Genomic DNA, 25,881 nt, shown 5'->3' with positions numbered 1-25,881 from the left:
AACTGGAAAATCAAAGCAGTTGCATCAGCAAATGTTTGGACAGAGCCAGAAAGACGACTGAAAATCAATTCATTGGTATGAACAGCAGGTACAGTAGAGAGAGTACATCTTATCTCCCACTTCCAGCTGTGTCATCATCAAAGCCAGCACACCTGCAACTGTCTGCTCTCAGATACAACCAGAAACTTCTAGGAAGGAAAAGGAAAAACAACCCATTCTGCAGCAGAACTGTCTCAATCTTGTCTCAGCTTCTCACTAATGTTTCCCTGGGGAGCAAATGGTGTCTTATTACCCATCACTGCATGGTTGGAGTGGAAAAAGGCCTGTCTCTTCTGTCAGGGGCTCCTAAATCAGGATGACCTAAACCTCTGGGGCCACACAGCAGGCACCTCAGGGGGGACTGGAAAGTGATAAATGGCAGGTTGTGGGGAGGAGTTATGACGCGCCAGAAATTGAGACAATGTGTGTTGTTGTACATGCTGATAGATGACAGAAGTCGACGTGGTGGCAGAAGTCAGACTCACCTCGACGTTGTGAGAGGAAAATCCAGCCTGAGACATCTGGAGGCCAAACGCCGTCCCATTCTTACTGGTTCCTGTGTAAACAAGTCAGTCTTTTAAAGTTTTGAAGCACTGCAGCAGGAAAGAAATTAAAGCTGTCAGCCACAATCAAACGTAGGTAAGAAGACTCATAGTATTGGAGTGTCGATGTGGACATTTAGCATATATGAGAATTAAGTTATTTCGGGGACTAATTTTAACAGGATTAGTTACTTTCATTAATCTCTTTATCCTGTTAATTGTTTGCTATAAAACATCAGAAAATTATGCTTGTTTAAAACATTACCTTCACAATTTCCCACAGGCTGAGGTGACATATTTAAATTGTTTATTTCATTCAACCAATATTCCAAAACCAAAATTATTCAATTTACAATGATAGTAAAAAGAGAAAAGCAGGAAGTCACATTTGAGAAGCTGTAACCAGCCAATGTTTGGAACTGTTGCCTGAAAAATAACTTAATAAGCTAATGTATCATTAGAATTGTTCTATAGTATTTTGATGTCAATCTGACTAATCCATTAATTGGGCAGAGATCTCCATTAATTCTCCAATGAATAAAAATAATACTCCAAATCATTGCAAAACCTTCCAAACTGAAGATGCGTTCCCCAAGTGCATCCACAATGTCCTTCAGCGCTGACTCATCAGTCACATTAAAGAAGTGTTTGTCATCTGGGTCGCTGGCGATGTACTTGATTTCATTGAGGAACGCCTCAGGGTTGATTCCTCGACGGTTGTAGTAGCCAAGGACCTGTGAAGACAAGATCGAACGATCTGTCAGTGCATGTAGTCAGCCAATTTAATTCATCTTAAACAGGTTAGCATTAGCACCCTTCGAGAGGGCGTCAGACGATTTAGGTTTTCTTCACCAATGCCAGTGCTGTCCCAAATTCCAGCTGGTCTTCAACCAAATGGCGTCAGAGTTTTTGCTCAGATGTCTCTGCCCAGCTAAGGCAGTGAATAGAATCAAGCATGCCATTAGCTGCACCAGCAGTGGCACAGACCAAAGAACCATGTGGTTTTGAGGAGATCATTCACACCTTTTAACTGCACTTCCACTGAGTTTATGTTTGGAGCTCTCCAAACGCACCAAATGTTTTCGCTCCATTCGTAGCTCGGCTCCTCAGAGACTGAACTCTGTTGGGTTGCCTCATTAATGTTTATGGTGTTTTCATGCTCCTTTGGAAATTTGTTTATCAGAAAACTAAGTTAAGACTCATAAAGTGTAAGCCATCAAAGCCAGGTGAATAACGGGTCTAGCAGACTCACAGCAATGGCGTAACGGGTGATGCCGTCCTTCTCACTGTCCTCGATGGCTTGCTGGAGATCCGCGCTGTCATGTGACTCTCCATCAGTTATCACTATCATCACCTTCTTGGCACCGCGCCGACCTCCTTGTTTGAAAGCTTGTGAGCTGTGAGAACACGTTTGATATGTTCAGTAAAATAAATTATGCATTTTTGCTGCTCATTTGTATAAATGGAGATGCTGTACCGTGCTACGTTGATGCCAAGAGCTGTGTTGGTCTCCTCTCCACCCCGCTGGTTGATACTGCGCGCTCTTTTCACCACTTCCTCAACAGATTTGTAGTCACTGAGTTTGAATTCATGGACCACTTTCTCGCCATACTGGACAACTCCGACCTGTAGAAACACAATGACAATGATCAATCACAATTCAGACAAGCTCTATATTCTTACAATTAACCACAGCAATAATAAATGTAAAATTCTCCCACAAAGAACTAACTTTCATTAACATATTGCAGATACAATCAAGCAGTAAAAAAAAAGACTTCTTATCTTCTTTTAGTGGTCCTTCCTTTCTTACACACCTGTATTTGACCTGGTCCAATATAGAACTTCTGAAGAATGTTGATGAGAAAAGCCTGCACTTCATACCAGGGGTAGATGGAGTTTGAGCCATCCAGAACGATCACAATGTCCATATAGGTCTCACATCCTGAGAAACATTTAAAGATGAGACTTAATCATGAGAGCGTACATGGAGAAAACAGATGTTCACAAATGAGGAAATAATCCCCTGCTCTGACTAAGAACTGTCTTTGAATGTTTGTCTTGAGGGCTTACTTTGAAAGGCAGGAGCAATCGTTCTGGAGAACTTGAAGCTCGCATTGACTCTGGAGCATATGCCAGTGCTGTAGTAAGAGCTGCCACATTCGTAGGACCATAGTGGCCCACAAGCCTGAAACATAAAAGAAAGCTTTTATACAAGCAACATCAACAACCTCAGCATATTTCAAAAAGTTTGATTCATGCTCTCAGAGAACTTCCAAGGAGAGTGCTGCAGTATGGCAACCGTGTAATCAAAAGACAATCTTGTGGGATTGTTTTTCCATTTTGACCATTGCCATTTTATTAAATATGTTCTTACTTATTCCAAAAGTTCTGCTGCAACAGACCATTACTGTATGTGATATCTCCAGAGGATTAATCCAGTGAATTTCAAACTCATTCTCACCACAAAGCTGTTGTCTTTAGGGTTAGATGTGAGCGTCATACCCAGCCTCATCTTGTCCTTTCGCTCTGATACGTTGGTCAGAGATATCCTTCCTTGAGGGAAAATTAATCTCACTCAGAGAATCTTGGATCTTGCACAGACTCATACAGTATATACATCAGAAACCAAACAGAAGTTCCACCATCTGGGACTTTGGTTTGTTATTGCTGTCTGGGCAGCCAAAACAGCGTCTACATCCTCAGATTTAAACGTTCACTTGACAAAACTTCATGTGCCTCCCTAACCAGCACAGCACATGTGGAACCCGGATGAAGAGGCATGCGGTGAGATGTGTGGTATAACACACATGTGGAAATGTATATAAACCATTTAAAAAAAAATAGTAAAATGTGGAATGATTGGTATGGTACCCACGCTTCTGTCTCACACATGCCACCATGATGTTTACTGAGACACATGCAGAAAGCACGCAGACATATAAACACATATCCAACACATGCATACATATTTATCCAGATGTTGTACATTCATGGTTGTCACTGTCGCTGTATGTTGTGTATCTAATGATTCTCTGGTAAAAATTGAGTGGTGTATTGTGATACTGTACCTAAGTTGAGCTTGGAGCAACCATTTCCATTGGTTCGTCTGCTTAGTGAACATTTATAAACATCCCCCGTCTGGTAAGGGCCATTCATTTCATATGGGGCACCCACTAATAACCTGCAAAAACCACAAATCCAAAAGTTAAAATCACTTAAAACGTACATTAATATTAAAGTGTGCTTTACACAAGGTCCCTGTTGTTATGTATTGGCTGTCAACACTTAGACAGGCACTTTTGTAAACAGGATATTTCCTCCTTCCTTCTAAAAAACCTGCAACAAGGCTGTGGCATGGCTACAAAGGAGTTGTCCAAAAGCTCTGTTTTCAGAGTCCTGAAACTTCATTTGTGTGTGGATGAAGGAAAGGCATAGAAAAAGCTCAATTTTGAGAAAAACCTGTGGACGTGTGAACTGTCTTTGTCTGGTATCTAATTCTCTGAGGGAATATGAGTGTGACTTTTAACATCAGTGACCCACACAAAACACATGGACTGACCGAGAAGACTTTAAACATTTATTTATCCAGGGAGGTTAGCTAAGCACCACTGGACTTCACTTTCATAAACAGTTCCACACAGTGAAACCCAGTGGCTGGATGGTACAATCAGCAGTTATCTCCTGCGAATCATATCCTCAAGACACAGCCGTATCTCAACTGAACATTCACATGAAAATAACTCTGCACAACAAATTTGTCAGTTCTAAATAGTTAGTATGAGATAGAAAGTGTTGAAAGCAAATGTTTATGCACCCATTCACTATCCCAATGTCCACACTCTTACTGTTTACTGTTGTAATGCGAATAAATGTAATTCAGCCTGTACTGACACAGGACAATGAATGTAAATCACTGATAATGTAGGACACTTGTATATGAATGTCAGTTGTTTGTGGAATGTGTTAACTGCTGGAACAGCTGGATTTACTCCCCTGCTGAGGCATACCATGACAGTAATAGTGGATCATGGCTACAAGATGCTCTCTGGGATATAACTATTTAATTTCATGAGGGCTGTCTGGTTAATTAAATCAAAACAGATGAATTTCATCTTCATAGAGCACCATCAGATTTACATTTGTCCAACGAGTGTTGAGTGCTTGACATTCTGTTCACATGACGTAGTGTTTGTAAGGAGTCAGTCCTGCACTTGACTTCACAGTGGGCTTCCTGCGCGGGGTCAGCGTGGTCTCATAAATGTCACTAAAAGGTTTTAGATGACTTGACGTGATGGGGAATATAAAATTGTCTGGTGTGTTTACTTCAGGACTGATGGAGGGCATAAATGCCTTAAAGGGGAGCTATAATTCAAATGTATGTCAGAGATAAGAACTACTTGTGTTCTTATAGGGAAACAAAAAGGCTGCTTTATTCATTGTTTATAATCTCCATGAAAGTTCTTGCGGATTTCATGATAAATCTTGTGATCTGTGTCTGTTGTTCTGTCTTTCAACTAAATGGCTCAGTATTTCTACATCTCAATGCCGTACTGGAGTCACAAGGTTCAACTGCCTCAGGTTTAACATATTTTAACAGACACCATCACACAGACAGACTGCCCTTTAGCTCCAGTACATACAGTGCAACCTATATATACACTATTAAACCTGCATTGTTGATACAACATCAGCAGTAAACAAATATAGAGAATAACACTGCAGTAATTAAACAGTGGATTATCTACAGCTGCATTGTTTAATCTTTACCAAAATAGATCTAACCAATAATTTCATCAAAAAGACCTAAAATAGTGAATTCAAGAAATATCAGCAAGAATGGAGTAAACTACGCTTACAATTCTTTCATAATCACAGAAAAAGCAGCCATAAACTCTGTAATTTAGATGAATGAGACACTAATTGGAAAGCACATTGGATAAAAGTGGTACATAAGGCAACCATTTAAATTATACCGTCTCCCAGTCCTCAATTTTAGGACAATTCTGGTACGATGAGGGACATGCAGTGAGTGATCTGTGATCAATGTATGACACAACAGAACAACTGTACTGGGACCATTAACAAGCAATTAATTGGTAGTTAATGGTAGATTTGGGTATTTTTGTATTGAACTTGTTCACTAGGGATAATTACAGCATGGCATCCCAAATTGAAACAGTCTCCCCAATATGTTTTTCTTTCTAAAAATCCTATTTGTTTTTGTTTTGACTTTTTTTCGTCAAATTTCACCTAAGCTCACCCAATTCAAGCATTCATTGGCGGGTTGTATCCTAAACTAATCACATTCTTGGAAAAGCTTCAATAAATACAATAGGTCAACTAGGAATTTAAACAACTGTGCAGTCCAAGTGAAAATCACAGGGAAAGCAGCGGGCAAAGGAGCAACTCCCAGTTCAGCGGTGCCCCAGAGGAAAGACACTCGACACCACTTTATAGCAGAAGCAGACCATGGCCAACCTCCTGCATGGACTTCTAGGTCAAAGTCTAATAATTAAAGACGCCTGATCTTCCACTTAAGAATTCCTAGGTCAGGCTTGTGATCCCCAGAGTATCAAAACCTCTCCAAACTCCCAAGAAAAAACTTATGTTTAGTAGGAAAGGCGTGTAGACGGAAACTCCCTTTAAATTGGCTGACATAACATGATGTTCATGATTTCTACTGAAATCAAAGGTGTCCTGGGGATTGTAACAATACTTCTACAGTATTTCGCAATCGATATAATTTCTAACTTTGAAGCTGAACATATTTCTTCAGATACAAAGACTGTATTCATTGCTGCACTTACAATCACCATTTAATCAGTTAGGTCAGAAGAATAATAACAGATAACAGCTGACAGTCAGAGGAGAGAACAGCATGGCTGTTCATTGAGTTATAAGGCCAGATTAAGGTTTGTCATTGCTCCATCTTGACTTTTTTATCAAATAACTTAACTTCAGACACCTTCGAATGTATCGTAAGAATTGAATCTAGTAGAAATTGATACATAAAGTACATTACTGTACATAAAGCATATACAAACGGTATAAACAGATAAGAAGTCCCTTAAGTGTGACTATTGCTTTGCTGTGTGATACAGTTAAGCTTCAGACATTCATGGTGATGTGGTTTGTTTCCATGGTCAAGAGTGAACTTTCAGTTTTCTTCAGTATATTTCATGCTGTCATGTGGTATTTCTTCTTGAATCATGAATTTCTTTTAGGACAGCTGTAGCTGTGGTGTATGGTATATTATTGGCACATGTACAGAAAATTTAACACCGGTTTTGATTTGACATTTAACAGCAGTAACTGAGGACAAGGGAAAATGTTGGTCAAACAGTCCATCACTGCACATCAAAGAGGAACTCATATGGAAGTAAGCTTCAGTGTTGTTGCTCCTGAAGCCAACAGTTAAAGTCTCACAGACTCTGTAAGTCATTTTCACCACAGTGGCTCCAACAGTGCTCATATTTTCATAGCTATTAATAACAGAATTATTACTTCAGGTTTGCTATCCTTTGGCTAGAGGAGGCACAGGAGCACAAGTTCAGGTCAGGATACAGCTACCTTAATGAAAAGGGACCATTGTTGCCTTTGAGTTGGACGCTTGCCTCGGGACCTCCTGAATTTCACCAGAAGCTGTTCAAACAATCATGTTCCAGCGCTCATTAGGATCGAATGGTAGCCTCAGTGCATCATCACTGTAGGAATGGTAACGACACTCAAAGAATAACTTGACCCAAAATGAATGCGTGGACATTTTCTACCATGGTTACCAGGGAATACAGGATTTTGGGGTTTGAGGAAGCGCCATCCCCAAGCCCAGGCTGTCATTAATGTGGTAATGTTTTTCATATTTGGAAGGAAGAGATGTATACGCTGTGAAACCACATCCCTGCCCCAAACATGAGTGTGCTACTCCAATGTCACGCTTGCTCATCAGATTCCATTTGTCTGCATTAACAGGATATGTGTTCTCTCGCTAATGCTGCCTCATAAATCCGAGGAATTGTAATGGTCACATAATCATTTTCCAAAGGCATTCATTTAGCGTGTCTACTTCACTTGAGAGCATTGACCAGACTATGACAGGGTGAGTAGATGACTTATGAGAAATTTGTAAGCACATGCTAGTTGCTTTAATTCAGTGTCCTGAAAATGCCTTTTTCAGCTCTAACACTGAACTGTATTTATTTCATCTAAGATATAATTTTAGCCACGCTAGTGGTGTAGCTCTAGGAAAGGCAATGCTGTTTGGTCAGTCCCCCACTTTGCCCTAGACAGAAACATCTCAACAACTATTAGATTGTATTAGATTAAATGTGTAGTCTCAACAGGATGAATCCTGCTGATTTTGATTATCCCCTGACTTTTCCTCCATCGCCATCAGCAAGTCAAAGGTTCCACTTATCTCAACATGTGCAGCATTGCCTCATGGCTTAGGGATTCAGATTCAGACTGCCACAAATTTCTGTACAGATATTTATGGTTCCCTGAGGATGAATCATAATGACTTTAGTGATGGCTCTGACTTTTCGTCTAGCATCACCACAAGGTTGACAATTGACTCAACTATTGCATCGTCATGAAATTTGGTACAAACATTCATGTCACCCTAAGGGTGAACTGTCATAACTTTATTAACTTAATCGGGTGAACATTTCTTTCTTTGTACTTTAATGTATGACTAAATACGTGGAGAACTAATGGCATTCCTGTGAAGCACAGTTGAACTTTGTTACTACTTATTACACTACTGATTAAAAATCAGCATGTTAACACTGTGGGCTTGGCAGCATGCTGACATTAACATTTACCTCAAAGCACTGCTGTGCCTGATACAGCCTCACAGACCTACTAGCTTTTTCGAGTCTTATTTCGTTTTCAGTGTTTCTCAGTCCCATCAAAGGCATCTAACTTCTGTGTAAAACTGTGGAAAATACTTTAAGCCGATAACAGCCATTACAATCACACGACTGTGAGTGTTGTGTCTAAACTAAATAGATCGATTTCTGTTTTCCTGCCTAGCTCAGGAGGCATAAAAACACTTTTCTTTGCAGCTTTCCAAACAGGCCAAATAAAGGGAACACTATTTAAGGTCAGTGGTGAAAGACTTCACAGACTCCCCGTAGTTCTTTGTGGTGTGCAACTTGTAACTGAGCTAAGGAGTAAAGGTCAGGTCTCCATTGAGGAGACCCGGTAACAACTGTAGAAAAATAAACAGTGGAAATAGAAAGTGGGAGGCTTCTGTGGTGCATGGCTCAAGTATGCAGGCCCGAGTATACCATCAGGTTTAAAGACCCAAGCCTCTTGCAAATTGGAGGTGATGTGGCCTCTTCTATGCTCCCCAAAGAGTGTCTGCTCTGGCAGAGTGTTTAGAGCTCCATAATGCTCAGTAGACACATGAGGAAGTGACACATTCTTGACATGGTGACCTCTCCTCAGTTTCGGAGTTCCATCAGCAGTCATGGACAGAAACTGTCATCAGACCTGACAAAGATGTCTCAACTTCTCAATGTGTCTCAAGTCAAAAATGGTGAAAACAGTATTTTTTGGGGAAAATATTGTCGTTTACACCACATGCTCGGAAAAAACCTTAATGAAAGAATTTCTCAGGTTAGTCTTATTTTACACATGCTGTTAATCATCTGATATATGAAAGCTCTTGTGAATAACTTCCAAGCACCCCTGAATCAACAAGCACTACTTTCTTAATTTGGTGCTGAAAGAAGGCCTTCTGAATTTAGCTGCATGCCTGCCTTACTTCAGCTTCGGGTCATAAAAAGCTTTTCTTACAGAGTCACTTTCCAGCTGTGATCCTGTTCCTATCCAAACACAGAGCTGAGGGTTTTCAGGAATCATACATAAGTCTGGAAAAGTTGACAGCACTGCAGTCTAACACAGATGCTCACATGCAACATCAGTAATTGCAACAATTTGAAGTCTCTTGAACGCTAAGTTGAGGTGAAACCACTTGAGGGGAAAGTGGATGTTAGAAAGTTAAAAGGCATAAATGGCCAGGGACGGCACAGACTGTCCACCTCAATTTATAGTACAAGTGTATCATTCAAAAACAGTTTTCTAATTGACTAATCTAACTGAAGTCACATTTGTAAATACAGCGAGTATAAGCAGTCTCACAGGCCATCAGATAAACACAAAATCAGCAACCCCCTGAGGTGCTGACACTTGGTGGGCACATGTTCTGCTGCAGAGCTGCTGTCTGAAACTTCAAAGATGCCTTTTCAGTTGCTTGAAACAAAAAGCAGATTCTGGCCTAATCTGCAGAAATCATTGCCTCATCAACACATTCATTTTGGAGAAACCTCTTAGTGGACACAGTTAAAAATGAGAGACATGTGGGGTTCATTGCTCATTTCCCACATAAGACTGAAGAAAGCATCACTGAACTGGGACCAGTGATGGAAAACAACTAAATGAATTACTTAAATGTTGTAGTTATGGGCAATTTTGAGCATTTCCATTGTACTGCTTCACCCTTCTACTTCAAAACATTTCAGAGTGAATTCCTGCACTTTTTACTCTACAAATACATTTGTCAGCCATAGTTACTGCTTTCTCTGCAGATCAGTGTTTTACTTAAAAACATATAAATGAATCATACAATTCAATCTAGTACAAAGCAGTTGCAATAAGATTCAATGTACCAGTACATTTATACCACACTGTAAAGAATGCATTCTGCATTACAATACTTCTGATACTTCAGTGGATGCTCACAGTCTTTAGCCAAAATAATACTACTGTCCTGACAGCACTGTCTTTGGTGGATGTGGATGAAGCAAATCATGTTAAACGTGAGGACAACATTATTGTTAATAATTTTAATATTCCTTTCACACTCAATAATACCATGTTTTCATATCTCCCTCAGATCTTGCAGCATTCCTTAGTCCAGCTGAGAACTGTCAGACTATGCATCGCGAGCGCACACACACACACACACACACACACACACACACACACACACACACACACACACACAAATAGACTAGACTAGACAGTCTTGCTTGTCCATGCAGCTGTGAGTTCACATACCCACACCTACGCACGCTGCTGCACTGACTAAACAGTCTGTCCAAAACTAAACTCCGCTGGATGACGAACTTGTCTGCCAGAATGACAGATGAGTCATAACCGAGGTGTAAATCAAGTGTGATACTCAGCACTGTGGACAGTATAAACGATATACTGAACAGCCACAATACTCAACCCATGCTTTATAACATTGTTAACATATTTAAAAAACAGACTTTTTTGCATCAATTAGAAGACTTTCCACAACATTACTGCTCTTCCACACGACGACTATTTTATTGCTTATGAATAAAAGCACTTTTATACAGGATATACGAGCACTTAATAAAGACGCCAAAATCCTGATCCCAATTGGTCCATTTGGCTGGACGCTGTTTGCAGCCTGAGCTGCACTATTCTCCCACTGCAGATGTTTTCACCTCGTTCTCAGACATTTACCTCAGGCGAAGCAGTGTCTCTCGTGACCTTTATTCCACAGAAATCAGCCTCATCAGACCTTTTCCATTCTGGTAGACATGGCTGACTCACAGTGGCTCAGAATGTTAAAGAGGTTGGATTTTACAGCGTAATCGACTGTTGCTGACACGTACGTCCTGTGGCAAAGGAAGACTTTGACTTCTGTGAGCTGGCAACTCTTGCTAATTTGTCACCTCACTCTCCAAGTGTGTCACTGTCCCTTTGTGTACACCGAGAACACACATTTGCACCCCCTAACGTCTAAACTAAACCCTAAAGGATAAGACTGGGATATTCTCTATTTTTATTATTGTCAAACAAGCCCATGAATAAACCAAAACCAACAATGTGCTTTCTGATTTCCCAGCCCCATGTGTGGTTTCTACTGAAGGCTTCAATCTTTAAAAACAGGTCATGAACATTCACTCTTTTAACTGTTAACATTTGGTATGTTACTGAATATTCATGGCAGCAGGACTGTTTATCTTGGATTGACTCTCTCATTAACTACAGTGCCCATTTTCATTAGAAAGAAGGAACATGTCACCCAGTGAAACAGCATTGCTCACTGATGTGTTTTTAATAGCTTTTGGACAACTTTGGAGGTGTTTGGCTCAGAGCAATAAGCCATATCAGACTTTGGCTACACAAACACTGTTAGTAGGATTAATTCATTGTTGGTTTTTCTTTTCATGGGATTTGCTGACAATAGAAGAAAAATCACCAGGCACCCCATAACCATCACAGGCCTAACATTTAGCCTGACCTGAGCTTTGTTGACTTCGATGTTACTGATCTGTGATTTTGTCAGCCAGCAGAATATCATGATTTCATTGCCAAGTGTAATATTCTTAAGCTTCGTTATATGAATACAATACTTTCTCTCTTTTCACAGACACATATAACACTATAGACCTCAGGCTGCCCAAGGGTGACAGAGGATGGATAACCTGCCAAGAGGAACAGTAAAAACAATCAGCATGGGACAGTAAGCCCATGATGGTATTTACTACATTTAAATGGCCCCATAATGTTTGCAGAGCAGCACTTAGTGGAAAAAATTGGATTATAAAATTGGGCTGTTCTCTGAAGGACAGAGTGACCAGTAAACTCTTAATAAGCTAAAAGCCAGTTGCACTACAATGCTGTTGCAACAGTAATTAGATTTGATACAATTACCAGCATTTATGCTAACACTATCTATAACAATCAAAGTCATTTCATGTGTTTGTGATGCAGTTTATGTTATTATGAGGAAGCATTTTAGTGCTCTGGAAAGTAAGCATAGAGGAAACCTTTTTACAGTATGTTTCTCCATGACAGTCATGAGACAAACAGTAGAAATACGCCATTCACATTACAAAGTACCAGCAGTATTCACTGGTATGTGTTTGAGTGGCCAGTGCAGCACTTTTCCTGATGACGCTGCATTGTGTTGTTGCAAAGGTCTGCCAGACAGCATCTATGCAGTGGTCCTATTGAAATGATTGAGGGGGCTGCATTTTAATGTGACTTTAATGCTTTAAACCAAGTCGATTGTTAGAAGGAGACGGGATGGGAACCACGTTCAGGAGTTGATGTCATGTGCATTGTACACCAAACTATGTACCTTATCAAACGAAGATAATTGGAGGTCACAGTCACTGTCACACAACTGCAAGAGATCGCTCATCAGGAAACTGTAAACAAGGTATTTAGCATTTAAACATACGACTATTTTTCTGGTGAGGCTGGTCTGGAAGCCATTGACGTCAAAGAGAAAAAATAGACGTATAATTAAAGTATAAATAAACAGAACTAATGATTAGCGCACACACAGACACACAGACACACACACACACACACAGTAGCACAACTGGAATTCTGCACAGTGCTTGCAACCACACATTTTGGGGATGCCAGAAACTAATTTTGGCCACCACACGGTGCCAGTTGGCCTAATAATAGTGTGCATCAGGAGTCAGTTTGTGCTATGAGGTAATATGATGAATGTGAGGTATCCAGCTCTGAACTACAGTTTGTTTTGCAAGCACAAATTAATGGGAGGAAACTTTGCACACCAGAGGAGAGGTACAGTAGATCACTATCTTTCCAGGGAAAAAAGGTCTCGCTGCCAAGTCAGTCAGTCTGTCAGCACTGTGTGTTTTACACTCTCACTAAACCTATTAATCTTACGATCAATAAGGTAAATTCTGGAAGTTTTACAGAACCTAAAAATATACCTCACAATAAGAGATACTGATTTTCTATGCCATAAAATATAGATAATAAAAGTGAAGCTGTTATTCAAGAGGTTATTGTGGTGTCAGAAATTAAAGCATGATAGTTTGCAAAATAAGACAGAAATTAGCACTTATTTGATCCTTAATGTGCTTTGAGCTTGCGAACTGTGACTGATGTTCAAAATGACTCAACAGCATTGACTTTACAAAGGCCACAACGTTTGCCATGTTGAGACAGGCACTGATCAGCAGAGTGTGACAACAGGTCACTGCAAAACATGAACAAGCTCACAGCAGCAGTGTGTAGGTCCCTTACCACTTTTCGCCTCCAGCAGCCACGTGTTGCTGGACAGTGTATCCAAACTGGGCTTGTTTTGGGCCTTTGATGATCCTGTGTCTCTTTGTGTCGATATTGAAGCAGTTGTGGAATCCTTGAAACAGAAAAGACCATTTTCATCACCATCAGCTAAAGGAGAGCTTTAAACTTCTGTCATTAATAACCTGAAATTCAGTTCTTGTTCTGTAGCATTAGTACAGAATAATCCATACAGAACACCTTGTTTTCAGTGCAGCATGTTAGTATGTAAAGAGTTTTATGGACGCCAGCACTGAAAGAAACATTAACATTGAGCAGAACTCAGCATCTGGCCTAATTGTCACAAACAGTTGCAAACTTACTCATCCTTAAAATAATCCCTACTCTATCTCTGTCTCATGTCTGTTTCTCCCCCTGCATCAGTCTAAACACAGACTTCCCTTTTAAGGGAACAAATAACAATTGTGTAATTGTGTAAGTAGTCAAAGATGTGAAATATGCGATTTACATTTCAGTGGTGAGAGAGAAGAAATTTCCTTCCATATGACAAAAAACCTGCACTATGTAAGAACTTAATAACTTGCAACTGCAATTCTGAGATTGGACAAGGAGTTTTGTTTTGATTTTGCAGTGAATAGATGGTGAAGTGTCACCTGACAAGTAGTTAAGTAGGTAAGAAGTAAAAGCTCCTGCGGGACTTGATCAAAGCAAACCTGCTTTCCTGACTGTGTACTTAAATTTCTCTCACATCTTTAGACAGCTTACCAGGTGGCACAAAAGAGCACTGGATGTCTGTTTTTAATTAAAATACCAGTCAGGGAAGGTATTTTTCAGGATTTGTATGTCACCAAGTTACCCATTATGGCTAATTAATGGTGACAGCATCATTTGGTTTTCAAATTTCCATCAAAAGAGGAGAACTCTGTGTGAGGACATGGAGGTGATGAGATTTTCCTTTTGGCAGAAGAGAGGGGGGAAAAATGTAACTGTCTACCACTCTGACTTCCTCTTGATCCATCTCTTCGCCAACCTATCCTCTACTTAATCTCCTGCTGATCTCAGTTTCACCACTTGCCAGACCAATCGTAGGTGTATTTGTTGACTGGTATTATTCCACTGATGTTTCAGCCACTGTGGTGTCGAGGATCATGGTGACCTTTACGCGACAGCTCACTGATACTCTGAGTTCCCAAATGTACCAACTTAGATTGGAAACTATTACATTTCAGAGCCACAAAAATGTGTAAAGAAAAGAATGTAGGAGGGAGAGTTGAGCAGATTTTATGCTTAATGAGACACAGAGGTTTGTTTTGTAGTTTGGAAATTACTGCTTAAAAATAAAGTGTTTTCTCACAGTTTGAGCTGCGCAGCAGAGCTGAGAGCAGAAATGCCTCTGCTTTTAACCACCACAACTCCCCCACTTCATACATCCCTGTGGCTCTCGTCCACACACTGTTGGGCTTATTCAATCCCTCGCCTCACGCTAAATGACCCCACTTACAGCTCACTCCCCGTCTGTTAAGCTCTGGGGTCACGTCAAGTTAACTGAGTCCCTGCAAGGGGAAATTCAGTTAAATGTAAACAACAAGGTGAAGGAATGCTCAACAAAGCTGGAAAACATGTAAAATTCAAATTAACCCGCAATCAGTGACAGCTGAGGACAAATTCAAGACAGTTATACAGAGTGTTCGCTCGCAATGATGTGAAACTGGATTTTTCATTGGTTTCAACTGGCAGTTATTAAACTGACTGGTATATATCTGAACAAAATGATGTGATTGTGCAGGTTAGAATATTACATAAAATATTCATCATAAAGAGAATGTTGTGATTAACGCTTGGGCTACTACAAACTGTTATGCTGAGAAAACACTTTGAGTGTCTTAATATTATTGTTGTTCTGGTTGCTATGTTATTGAATAACCCTATTAATTGTGATTATAGCATCTGTTTTCACTTTTATCCCAGTGATACTCATCTGCATGCCAAGATCAACCAAAAAGCAGAAGTTGCCCACGTTACATAACTGTCTGTCAAAGACTGTGCGTCCCAAAATGTCCCAGACGTAACAATGTGCACCATTGCACCATTAGGAAAACTATCGTTAAGTCTTTTAAACACGCCTCACAGGAGCTGCTTGCTTTTCTTGGCCATCCATGGAAAACAATAACTATCAAAGTTTGCCCTCGTCATCTACATGGAGACAAAACCTTTTTATTTTTTCATTTTTATAGATGAACTATGCAAAACAAAAAAAATACAATGTTTTCAGGAGGTTACAGATGCGTGAAGTCCACCTATGATTCTAAGAAATCAATCATACATTTATTTTTAGTTGATTGCCATTTCAGTGTCAATGTGTTGGTTTGGAGCCGCGTCATACAAAAGATTGTTGTGGAGCAGTTTGTGGTTTGGTTCCAAAGACAGTCCCAAGCGAGATGTTGGAGGTCTTGGAGGTCTCTTACAGAAAGCTCTCTTTTTTCATTTGTTGCACAACTATTCTCTACAACTGAGTAAAATACAGCAAATGCTTTCCAGGAGAGGCTGTCTGAAAGTGTGTCACGTTATCTCCATATGTTAGCCATCATTGTATCACCCTCTCTGTGATGCCCTGTTTTTCACACTGCCTTCGACTGTAGCCATTTGGAACAGCTATAAATATTTTGGGTTCTTGACATCAGCACATCATACAGACTAGTTCTTTACTAACATAAAAAGAAGCACTTTAGTTCATGCCTGTGTGTATTTGTTCAGCCTTACCTCTGACTGATCTGAGAACTGACTCGAAATTCTGGTCCTTTCTGGTACTCTCAAATTTTTCCTCTCGTCTCTGTGCCTTTATGAAGCAGATTCAAAGGTGAATCTGCATCTAATCTGACATGGTAAGTAACCTTGCTGCCTCTAAAATTCCCTTTGTGTAAAGTCTGAGTTGACAATATAAAACAAATAACTCATGTTAGCGCTTTGTCGTTAGCTAACAGATTTGCACTGTGAGACTCACTGTATCACTACAACAGCCTGTTACACTGTGATGGGCCGCACCTGTGCTTTAGCTTGAAAATCAAGCATCAGGTGATCCACCTCCAGTTGTTATGACTACAGAACAAGCAATGCAATTTGACAGTACAAAGGTTAAAAGGACTTTTCACTGAGTACTGAGGTTGTAATATGGCATTACAATAGTGATTAAATCCTGTTATATTCTAACAGTAGGTCAAATGAAATGAAAATACCTTTTAGTCTAGGTTTGAAATGAAATACAGTCCTGTAGTAATACACAGTACAGCTGCAACTGAAGTGAGCCTTTTGTTTGTTAGAAGACAGTTAGATTTATTTGTCTGGTGTGTTGTTTGACAATGAAATGTGGAGGGGAGGTTGCATATTGAGCAGCTGTTTTCCTTGAACAAAAATGGTTCTTCAACAGATATATATGAAGCTGTCTGCATTCCTTAGATACTGAATATTTGGGAGTGTTAATAGGTTGTCTAAACAAACACAAAACCAAATATCTACTCCCACTGGTCCTCGAAAAGTATCTATAAACCTACAACTGAAACTAAGGGTTTGATGACTGCAGGCAGTGTCAAAACCGTCACTTTACCACAGGGCATTATGTGAGTGGTGTGACAGCCACAGAGTGAATCAGTCGTTCATTTTTCACATCTGTTGGGGGACCAGGAGTATATCACACCTTGATTGGCACAACTATAGACCACTTGTTCTTTTTCATGAAAAACTCCATTAAAATAAACGGCCATCTCTGCCATGCAGACTCTTGGTGTAAATATTGACACGTTCTCCACATTGCTCATTTCCTGTCAAATGAATGGTTCACATGTTCAGCTGGTGTTTGATCCTAACCCCAAACATCCTCCCAAAGTTTCTGTTTATCTAGAAACATAAAAGAGGTGACTGAAAATAGATTGTTGGGAACAGAAAGGTGTATGAAAAATAAATACAAATCAGTAGGTAACTCTTGGCAGTGTGGTGCAGCATAAATCATTTGACAAATGAAGGGCAGTGGACTGTATCACTTTGAAGTCTCTCCATCATCGATCAACTGGACCATATAAATGTTAACAGTTCTGGTTGCTGATTTAACGCTAGCATGACTTTTAAGCAGTGAAAAATACATTTCCCAAGACGTAATCACAGACAGGCAGAAGTCTGAGCAAAAAATGAGCAAAAGCTAAGACAGGAACAGGGGAAAGTGTTAGGGTGAAAGCATGAGAATGGAGGTGATCCAGTTTCCATTTCAAGCTACTAATGCGGCAGAGCAATTTAATATTCCCAGTAATATCAGCAGCTTCTAACGCAAGTTCGGAGTCTTGCTGGGTTTCCTGTGTACCGGCTTCTATGCCCAGATAAATAAACCTCAGGCCAGTGGCTGCCGGTGCGACCCACATCAGGCTGCTGCTGCTGTTGGCCCAACACCAAGCTGCAGGAGCTCCACCACAGAGCCACTGACATAGAGCAGTCATGCGATGTGCAAACCCCTGGCTTAGAGACATCCTCATATCAGACGTGCATGACGCACTTCTTTCATAAGTTGGTACAGTGTAATATGGTTTAGGATTTATGAAAACATGCTACATAATAGTTTCCTCGTCCACATTAAGTCTATATTTACAATCAGTTTTGGTGTATGTGATGTCAAGGACACTGCCTTATCACTGCATCTGACTGGTGTTATGGGGCCAGTGGCTTTTTAACAAATATGAGAACAGAGTTGCCACAGAATGTACTGTTTTTCCATTGATTCATTCTGTGCTTCCATTTCAATGGTTTTCTCTGGAAAGACACTTCATGCTTTACAATATAATGCACTTTCAAACATTTTGGCACCTCATATTGCAATTACCCCACGCCAACGAAAATACTCCGGGAGGTACAGGGTATCTAAAACCAGATGTTCCTAATGCACAACAGTCAACTGGGCACTGCTTAACAAGCTGCTATCCCTCTGAGCCAACAAAAGGGCTTCTAGGGATTCAAACAAAGTCTCTATGGGCCGTGCAATGAAGGATGTTTACCACCAGCTGTGACACACAACTACATGATGCTCTCCAGACATCTGCATAGAGTTAGTAAGTGTTAAGTTCATTATAAGAGAAATAACTTGATGAGGATTTATTCAGAGGTAGAGTATTAATTGTTTGTGGCCAGTAACATTAACTAACTGCAACACTAAATCTTCAGCAGCCTATAAATATAAATGTGAAACGAAACTACTCTTCATTTATAAGCAGGTATTTTTGTAAGTAACTAATTCAAATGATAAATCTCTTCAATCATTTGATGAGACATTCTTGTGTTAATTACTGTTTTGATCAACATTGTCCTGATAAATGCCAACAGATGAGACTCACTCCTTAGGATAGTTGACACACAATGAGGGAATCCCTGATTAGGACCCTCACCAAACTATCAGCATCTGAATCTTCTTCTGCCAATTGTGATCAATTATGCAGTCTTACAAAGAAAACAGCAAAAATGTGTGAAACATAACCTCCTCCTAAATGTGTTGGCAGAGGTACAATAAATACCTGTGATTGCTGCTTTCATCAACCACAGTCTTAGCAGCAGCAAACAGCATCCTTCAGCAGAGAGACAGACAACAGCATCCGCAAATCAGCATAGATTTACATGTGACAAAGCCCTCCAGCGGCAGTAGGATTCATGAGTTTTGTCTATTGGTATCAAATGAAGAAGTTGGGTGACATTACAATTGAGCAATAAAGTTTGCATAGCGAAAAGTTTGAGGGGGTTCAGGGTGTTAACAAAACTTTGGTGTCTAAATTGGGAGATTGCCGTTTCCTGTTTCCTACTGACAGCAAACTTTGGTTTCTTGTAACCCACGGAACCCAAACCAACGACGACTTTGTAATCTTAACAAACCACTTATTTTAACCCAAACTGTGATCTTCCCTAATCCTAACCAAGTCGTCCTTGCCTCAACCCAACCAAACCCTAACCATTGTGTTGTTACTCTTGAGATATTGAGTACCCCTCATCTTAGAGCCTAATGCACAATGCAAATTACATGCCAGACTTTGTAGAGAAATGCAAAGCTTGACAGGCCTGCCAGCACCTAATTACAGCTGCTAAGCTATGATTGGACAGTTGCTGTCTGGAGGAGGGTTAGTAAAGTTAGTAAAGACTCATTTGAAATAGATTAGTTTGAAAGTCAAGCTGAGTGTCATGAGAAACGTGGGAAATTTGTGTCTATGTAGGGTACATTTGGGGCCTAATTTTGTGACATTTCATGCATTGCTGTGAGACTGCGTTGAAACGACATACAAACAAATGTACCAACAAGCTGGTGAAGACAGTGAAGCACCAAGCTGCTAAAGAGCCACATATTTTTCTCAGGAGTTAGTGGAAACCAAGACAGACCTATAAGAAGAGTGAATATTGGACTTCAATTTATCAGGGGGCAGAATAGTTACTTCAATACCAATGTTGTCTTATGTTAGCCATAGCAACTGTATAACTTGATATTACGTAAGGTCTATAAGTTCTTCTGGCCTCTAGTGGCTGAAAAATGTGAATGCAGCTTTAATTACCATTAAATCAAGTACTGTTATGGTACAGGTAACTGTAAGATAGGTGGCTATAAGGCAGATAGCTATACTGTGGCACAATATGTAAACTTCTTGCTATAGCAGTAGTTAATTCAGTGATGAAACAGAGCTAAATATGGGTTATAGTGACGCCAAAAAAGTTACAAGTGGATGTTGATGCAAACACAACCTCCAAACCTCCAAATGACCATGATATAATTGCAACCAGGCGCTTTGAGGTTTACTAATTAAGAAAATAATGGGCTTGGTCTCTACTTGATTATTATTAGGACACCTCACACGGCATTACTTTTGACTTCATCCAGTCACAATCTGACACACTGTAACTTTTGCATTATTTTGTATTTTGAAGGACCTCAAGTAATAGCAACTTTTTTGTGAGTTTGTCAGTAATTGATTCATAATTGTAACTTTCAATGCACTTTTCACTTTCTACATAAAAATAGAAGTCATACTGGGAATTATTTGGGACAGCTTGATCATTTCTGCATGGAGTGGCCACATTCAACATCTATAAAAAGGACTACATTCTAAGTTCACATGAGTTGACATATCCGGCCAGAACAGCATTTAAATCTGGCAAATGTATGCAAGAAGGACATTCAATCTGGAAAAAAAAAATTAAATGTAGGTTTGATTTTCAAGTATATGTAAAATGGTAGTTTCTTGATGCAAATGGAACCCACTGTTTCCATCTGACATAGACTAGACTTCTATATGAGATGGCCTTACTCAAAGTATCTGGATGGGATCATCGGTCCAAAAGTCCCAGGATTCCACAAACAGCAGATTAAAATGCTGCCTCCTTCTTATGTGCCTGCCAAAACATCCCACACCACAGCCAGCATCAAATCTTTCTCCGCAGACTCCAGCTACAAGGTCAGTGTCTCCCTCACTGTGGCATCAGTCCAAAACTTGGTTCCAACAAATTCCAAAATTAAACCAAATATTTACAATGGCAATTTCCTTTCCTACACTCTTTACTTTTGTCTTACTTGCAGGATGTTTTAAATCAAAGATTCATTAATTTCTTCTTCTGAAAAATTCTTGCAGACCTCAAAGTTTCTTCGTCAGTACTAAGGAGTGAATTCATTGTTGCAAACAACTGGAAAAACATAATATTCATGCCACGGTGACAACATGTGCAGTATTTTATGGAAACATTGGCCAGCACACAGTGTGTTTAAATAATGTGGTTGCTGAGCTCAAAGTTCTTCTGTGCACTGCATCTGTCTTTAAGGTTTCACAGTATAGTCAAAGGGTGCATTACGTTTCATTAGCTTTACTTGTACTTATGGCAATTGCATATTAATTTATGTGACATGTTAAATGGTTGGCCTTGAAAAAAAAAAACATATGCATGCTTCTGGAGTCTTTTTTCACTCTTTCTCTCCCTGTCGTCCTGTCTAGATGTGTTACCGCTACAGTGATTTCACTGGTAATTGACCACAGTTCTGGCTCAGCACCAAAAACTCTCCCCTCACTGGAAACTTGACTGTGAAAAGATAGAATCAACTTTCATTTGTGAGAACATGCCTGCTTCCAATGAGACACAGCACCTCTACAGACCTGAGGGGGACAATATATCCTTCAGCAAAGCCATTGAGCTTGGCCTTCCTGTCTCTTACCATGATAGTGGGTCAAGATGTCAGGTTATGATGTCATTCACACAGACATCCATTCATTCACTTCAGATATTCAGATATTATTGTTCTTCAAGTAAAGAGTATTTGTGCACATGTGGATTTTCAATGAGGTTGGAAATTAAATCTTAAAATGTTCACAAATAGTTACTTTACTTTTTGAAAAACCTTTAAGAGCAGCAGTCTCAAAGTTTCCAGTTGTTGTTGGAGCGGGTCAAAGTATAACTAACAATTAGAGTGCCATTATTATACTGCAACGCTACATGAAGAAAGACGGTCAGATTCATACACGAGCATAACACAAGCATGCAAGGATGTATATGACACACATGCACACATGCAAACACACACGCACACTTACAATAACAATAACACACATACATACATAAACACCTTTCACTCACCTAACTGCTGGCTGCAGATCCAGAGCAGGATGAAGCAGTAGTACTCCATATGTTTGCCGGTGCAAGTGTGCATGTGTATGCGTGTGTGTGAGTGATGCCTGCTGTGAGTGTGTATGCGATGGGCCGAGGCAAAGAGACCCACTGGCAGCAGGCGCAGTTAAAGTTCCACTCTGATTGACTCTAAGTCTAAGTTAAAGCGCTGCCTATATCTGGGGGAAGTGGGAGGGGACTGAAGAAGGAGGAGGAGGTCCACTCTGACACAGCAGGCAGGAATACTCTGTCGCTCACACACTCACTGAACTCGGTTTGAGTGGATGGATACTCTCAAATGGCTCATCTTTGAGCAAAATGAGGTTTTGAGCTGTTCCAGTGTCAAGGAATTAAGTTAATCTTTTCACTACAGCTCAAGATGTTGTTCATGTGGAACAAATGAAATAAAAATTGGTGAATCAGAGTTGTACAAGTTGGACACGTACACTCATTTCATTTAATGGAAAAGTCTGATATTTACTTCACTATAGACTGGAAGACAGCAGAGTCTCTTTGTAGATAATGAACCAACAACTGAAAGTCATGGAGGGGCACATGTAGACGCAGACAGATGCAAGACACAACTGTACCATGATCACATACATTTACAAAGATATTCCAAAAGTGAATCTAAAGTAATATACAGTCGACCAGTGCCGCCGCCAAACCTTTTCTCATTACATGCCTAAAACGTCCTCTGTCAGACTCAAGCTATGCACCACAAATGCTATCATCATGGCACAACCACAAACTAACCAGTGTATTAACATTGGAACGCAAATGTGGGGTTTGTATGTTACCTCATACCCTTGCAGTTGAACCATCCAGTCCCAACTACATAACTTATAATGATCCCACTTACGTAATAAGACATAGTTTGTGTACATAAGCTCTCCTGAAATCCATTTGTGGTCACCTAGTCCAATTCACTGCTTAACCACTGTGTGTCACATAAATGCACATCTTTTCTTTACATAGGCCTCTTTTTCACGATGGTTTGGAAAATGATTTTCACATTGACAATGAGTGAGGCCATGTTTGAAGAAAATACATCGACTCCGGCTTAACAAAGCACTTGCACAGTAGCTTTGTACATGTGAAGCAGTTTTCTAATTGGTGTAAACATCTGTGACAGATTTGATGCCACTGATACAAAGCCATGATTTTTTTTATGTTCATTAAAGTAATGTAACTATTTTGTGTGTTTTGTATCAATACTAAAACTACAAGAATAGCTTCATTACTACTATTGGTACTTGTACTCATAGTGGTGCTATTGGTGATATTGTCAATATTTTTGAGATCTATTTTATGAACATATTAATTCCTGTTTTCTTCTGTTCTGTAAGGCATGTTGGACTGTGCTTTAGTGAAAGGTGATGGCAACAGACCCACCCGACTCTGCAATTTAACATTTACGGTGCTCAACTTTGCTCTTTTGATTCACTTTCGCCCCTCTCAGTATCATTTTCAGCCACAGGACACCTGTGTTTCCACAGAACAAGTTCTCAAAATTTACTGTAAGCTATGGCAGACAGACAGTGAGCAACAGTTGATAAATATCAAACAGAGCTAAAAGTAAAATGAAACTGGGCTGAAATTTGTGAAATTCAACAATGATAACGTTGCTCTGTAACTGCTGGATGCATAAATAAGCAACTATTTTCTAACTTATTTTGTCATATCAACTTAAAAGGTGATAACATGTTAGTATTGTGTTCACAGCTTGTGCTGCTGCCCCCAAGTGGCCAAAAAAAACAAAAAAACAAAACAGTTATTGGTTTAAGGTGCATTATGAATAAAATACAATTAAACTGAATTTCAATTTGGGGGAAGTATGCTGGATACAGCGTAAAACGCTGTTGAAATAACATAGATTGTGTTGGTGTTTTGTCTTTGATTTTAAAAAGTCAAAATGACAGGATACTCCAGTTTAATAGGAAAACATATTACAGGAACCAAGAGGTGAGGCTTTCAGGGAGTGATGAATGAAGAAGTTTTGAAGTAAGAATAAGTAGCCTTCAAAATAGGTGTACTGTACATCTTTCCATGAGTACCTAAGCAGACGGGCGGTCAAACAGCCCATGTGAGACTGTGAGGTGCCTGTGAAACTCATCACGGCGGTTATACATAATGAGTTTATCACATATCCAGATCTGATATCCGTCCTGTGAGCAGCTGTCTATCTGAAAATCTGTCAAACTGACTAATATACATCTTTGGCTCCAACAGACACTTCCTCTTGGTCTGCAATCACAATCCCTTTTACTTTCAACACAGAGCAACCGCAGATCACACAAATCAAGCTGTTGTTTGTGCTTAAATGACTTAGGATAACCGAGCCTTCAAAAACAAGAAAGAAACAAGACATGCCTTAATTGAAAGTGCTTAAAAGCTCATTGGATTTTTTTCCCCCTTCATCACTTCTCCTCAGTAGACTGTTGGCCCCCTTGTTTCTTTCAAGGCAGGAAATTAAGCCCTGTGCGTGCTGCTGGTGCCTGAAAATGTTCACAGCACTGCAGATGTAAATATCAATGGGCAGGATTCATGACATGAGTTACTGCATTCAGTGAGTGAAAGTAAGTGATACTCCGTGGTTGGACGCAGTACATCTGCCTTTGACGTTGGGACTTTTCTTCTGTCTTGAACTATAAAACATCTACATGACACTGACATGTTGTCCTTCCTGCTGACATTATATTGTTTTAAAGCAAAAGCAAGTCTACAGGGTATACCGCTTCACATCATGAGTGTAATTCCCTCAGGCAGACTAACAAGACAATACAACAAGGAAACGTTTTAAAAGGCAGCATTCCTAGCCCATCAAACTCTATTGGAAAAAAACATTCCTAAATTGGAGGGGAAATCAAGAAGTTATAGGGGTTTGGCAGCCATTATAACATAAAAAAGTTCACCATGAACATGCAAAGTTTCATAACAATAATTGTTTCATCCAGTATTGTGGGTACAAACTCATAGCTCAAGAATCCCCCACTGTCAGCCTGTAAGACAAATGGTAGATCGGAGAGGAACCTACAATTAAGATTAAGGTCTGGTGCTCTGAATGAAGGCAGTTAGAGTTGGGCTCTTTTTGTCAACGTTTCAAGACCAGGGGGGGGGGGGTGGGCAATGCTCCCCAGTGCTTTGCTGCTAACCTAAATTGCCATGTAGATATTTAGCTTACTGTCAGTAACGGGGGACTGAGGTTAGGGGGACCAGATCTAAACGGAGTGTGAAAAATTGGGTTTTGAAATCCTATTCTTTATCCCTCCTCCAGAGCATATAAGCCATCGAGAGTCTCATTGTGAGCTGCAGCCAGAAATCAATACTGAACAGGAGCTGCACTTACCTCACCTTTTCAGGGCCCTCTCTCACACCATACCACAACTGCAAGCAATTACCTCAATCACCCCAGGATTATCTGTTTGTGTGCGATATATGGCTGTCTCCTCAGGCTAGAACGGGAGCTTTGGCCAGACACAAGACAAGTCCTCTGGGATCAGACGTAAAGACGCAAACAGCCAACTCCCATTAGAGTTCAGACCGGGTGCGTGCCTCATGTTGAGACCCAGCATCTATC

The 25,881-nt window shown here is 40.1% G+C and overlaps 1 protein-coding gene across 1 annotated transcript in view; it reads right to left on the bottom strand.

The window, feature by feature from the left end:
• itga11a (integrin, alpha 11a) overlaps window positions 1-22,428 on the bottom strand; it is a 45,260-nt gene extending 22,832 nt beyond the window's left edge. Inside the window, exons 1-10 of the mRNA XM_076738390.1 lie at window positions 22,272-22,428; window positions 13,641-13,755; window positions 3,653-3,765; window positions 3,046-3,137; window positions 2,655-2,769; window positions 2,399-2,526; window positions 2,059-2,207; window positions 1,834-1,978; window positions 1,150-1,315; window positions 525-595 (exon numbers count right to left, since the gene is read on the bottom strand). Of these exons, the coding sequence (XP_076594505.1) occupies window positions 525-595; window positions 1,150-1,315; window positions 1,834-1,978; window positions 2,059-2,207; window positions 2,399-2,526; window positions 2,655-2,769; window positions 3,046-3,137; window positions 3,653-3,765; window positions 13,641-13,755; window positions 22,272-22,344 (1,167 nt within the window). The 5' untranslated portion in view covers window positions 22,345-22,428. The remainder of the gene's footprint in view (window positions 1-524; window positions 596-1,149; window positions 1,316-1,833; window positions 1,979-2,058; window positions 2,208-2,398; window positions 2,527-2,654; window positions 2,770-3,045; window positions 3,138-3,652; window positions 3,766-13,640; window positions 13,756-22,271) is intronic.
• Between the last annotated feature and the right edge of the window lie 3,453 nt (window positions 22,429-25,881).

Source organism: Chaetodon auriga, chromosome 1, assembly GCF_051107435.1.
Source record: "Chaetodon auriga isolate fChaAug3 chromosome 1, fChaAug3.hap1, whole genome shotgun sequence".
NCBI classification, from domain to species: Eukaryota; Metazoa; Chordata; class Actinopteri; order Chaetodontiformes; family Chaetodontidae; genus Chaetodon; species Chaetodon auriga.
Note: the sequence above shows the minus strand (reverse complement) of the source record. Positions and strands in the feature narration are given on the sequence as shown.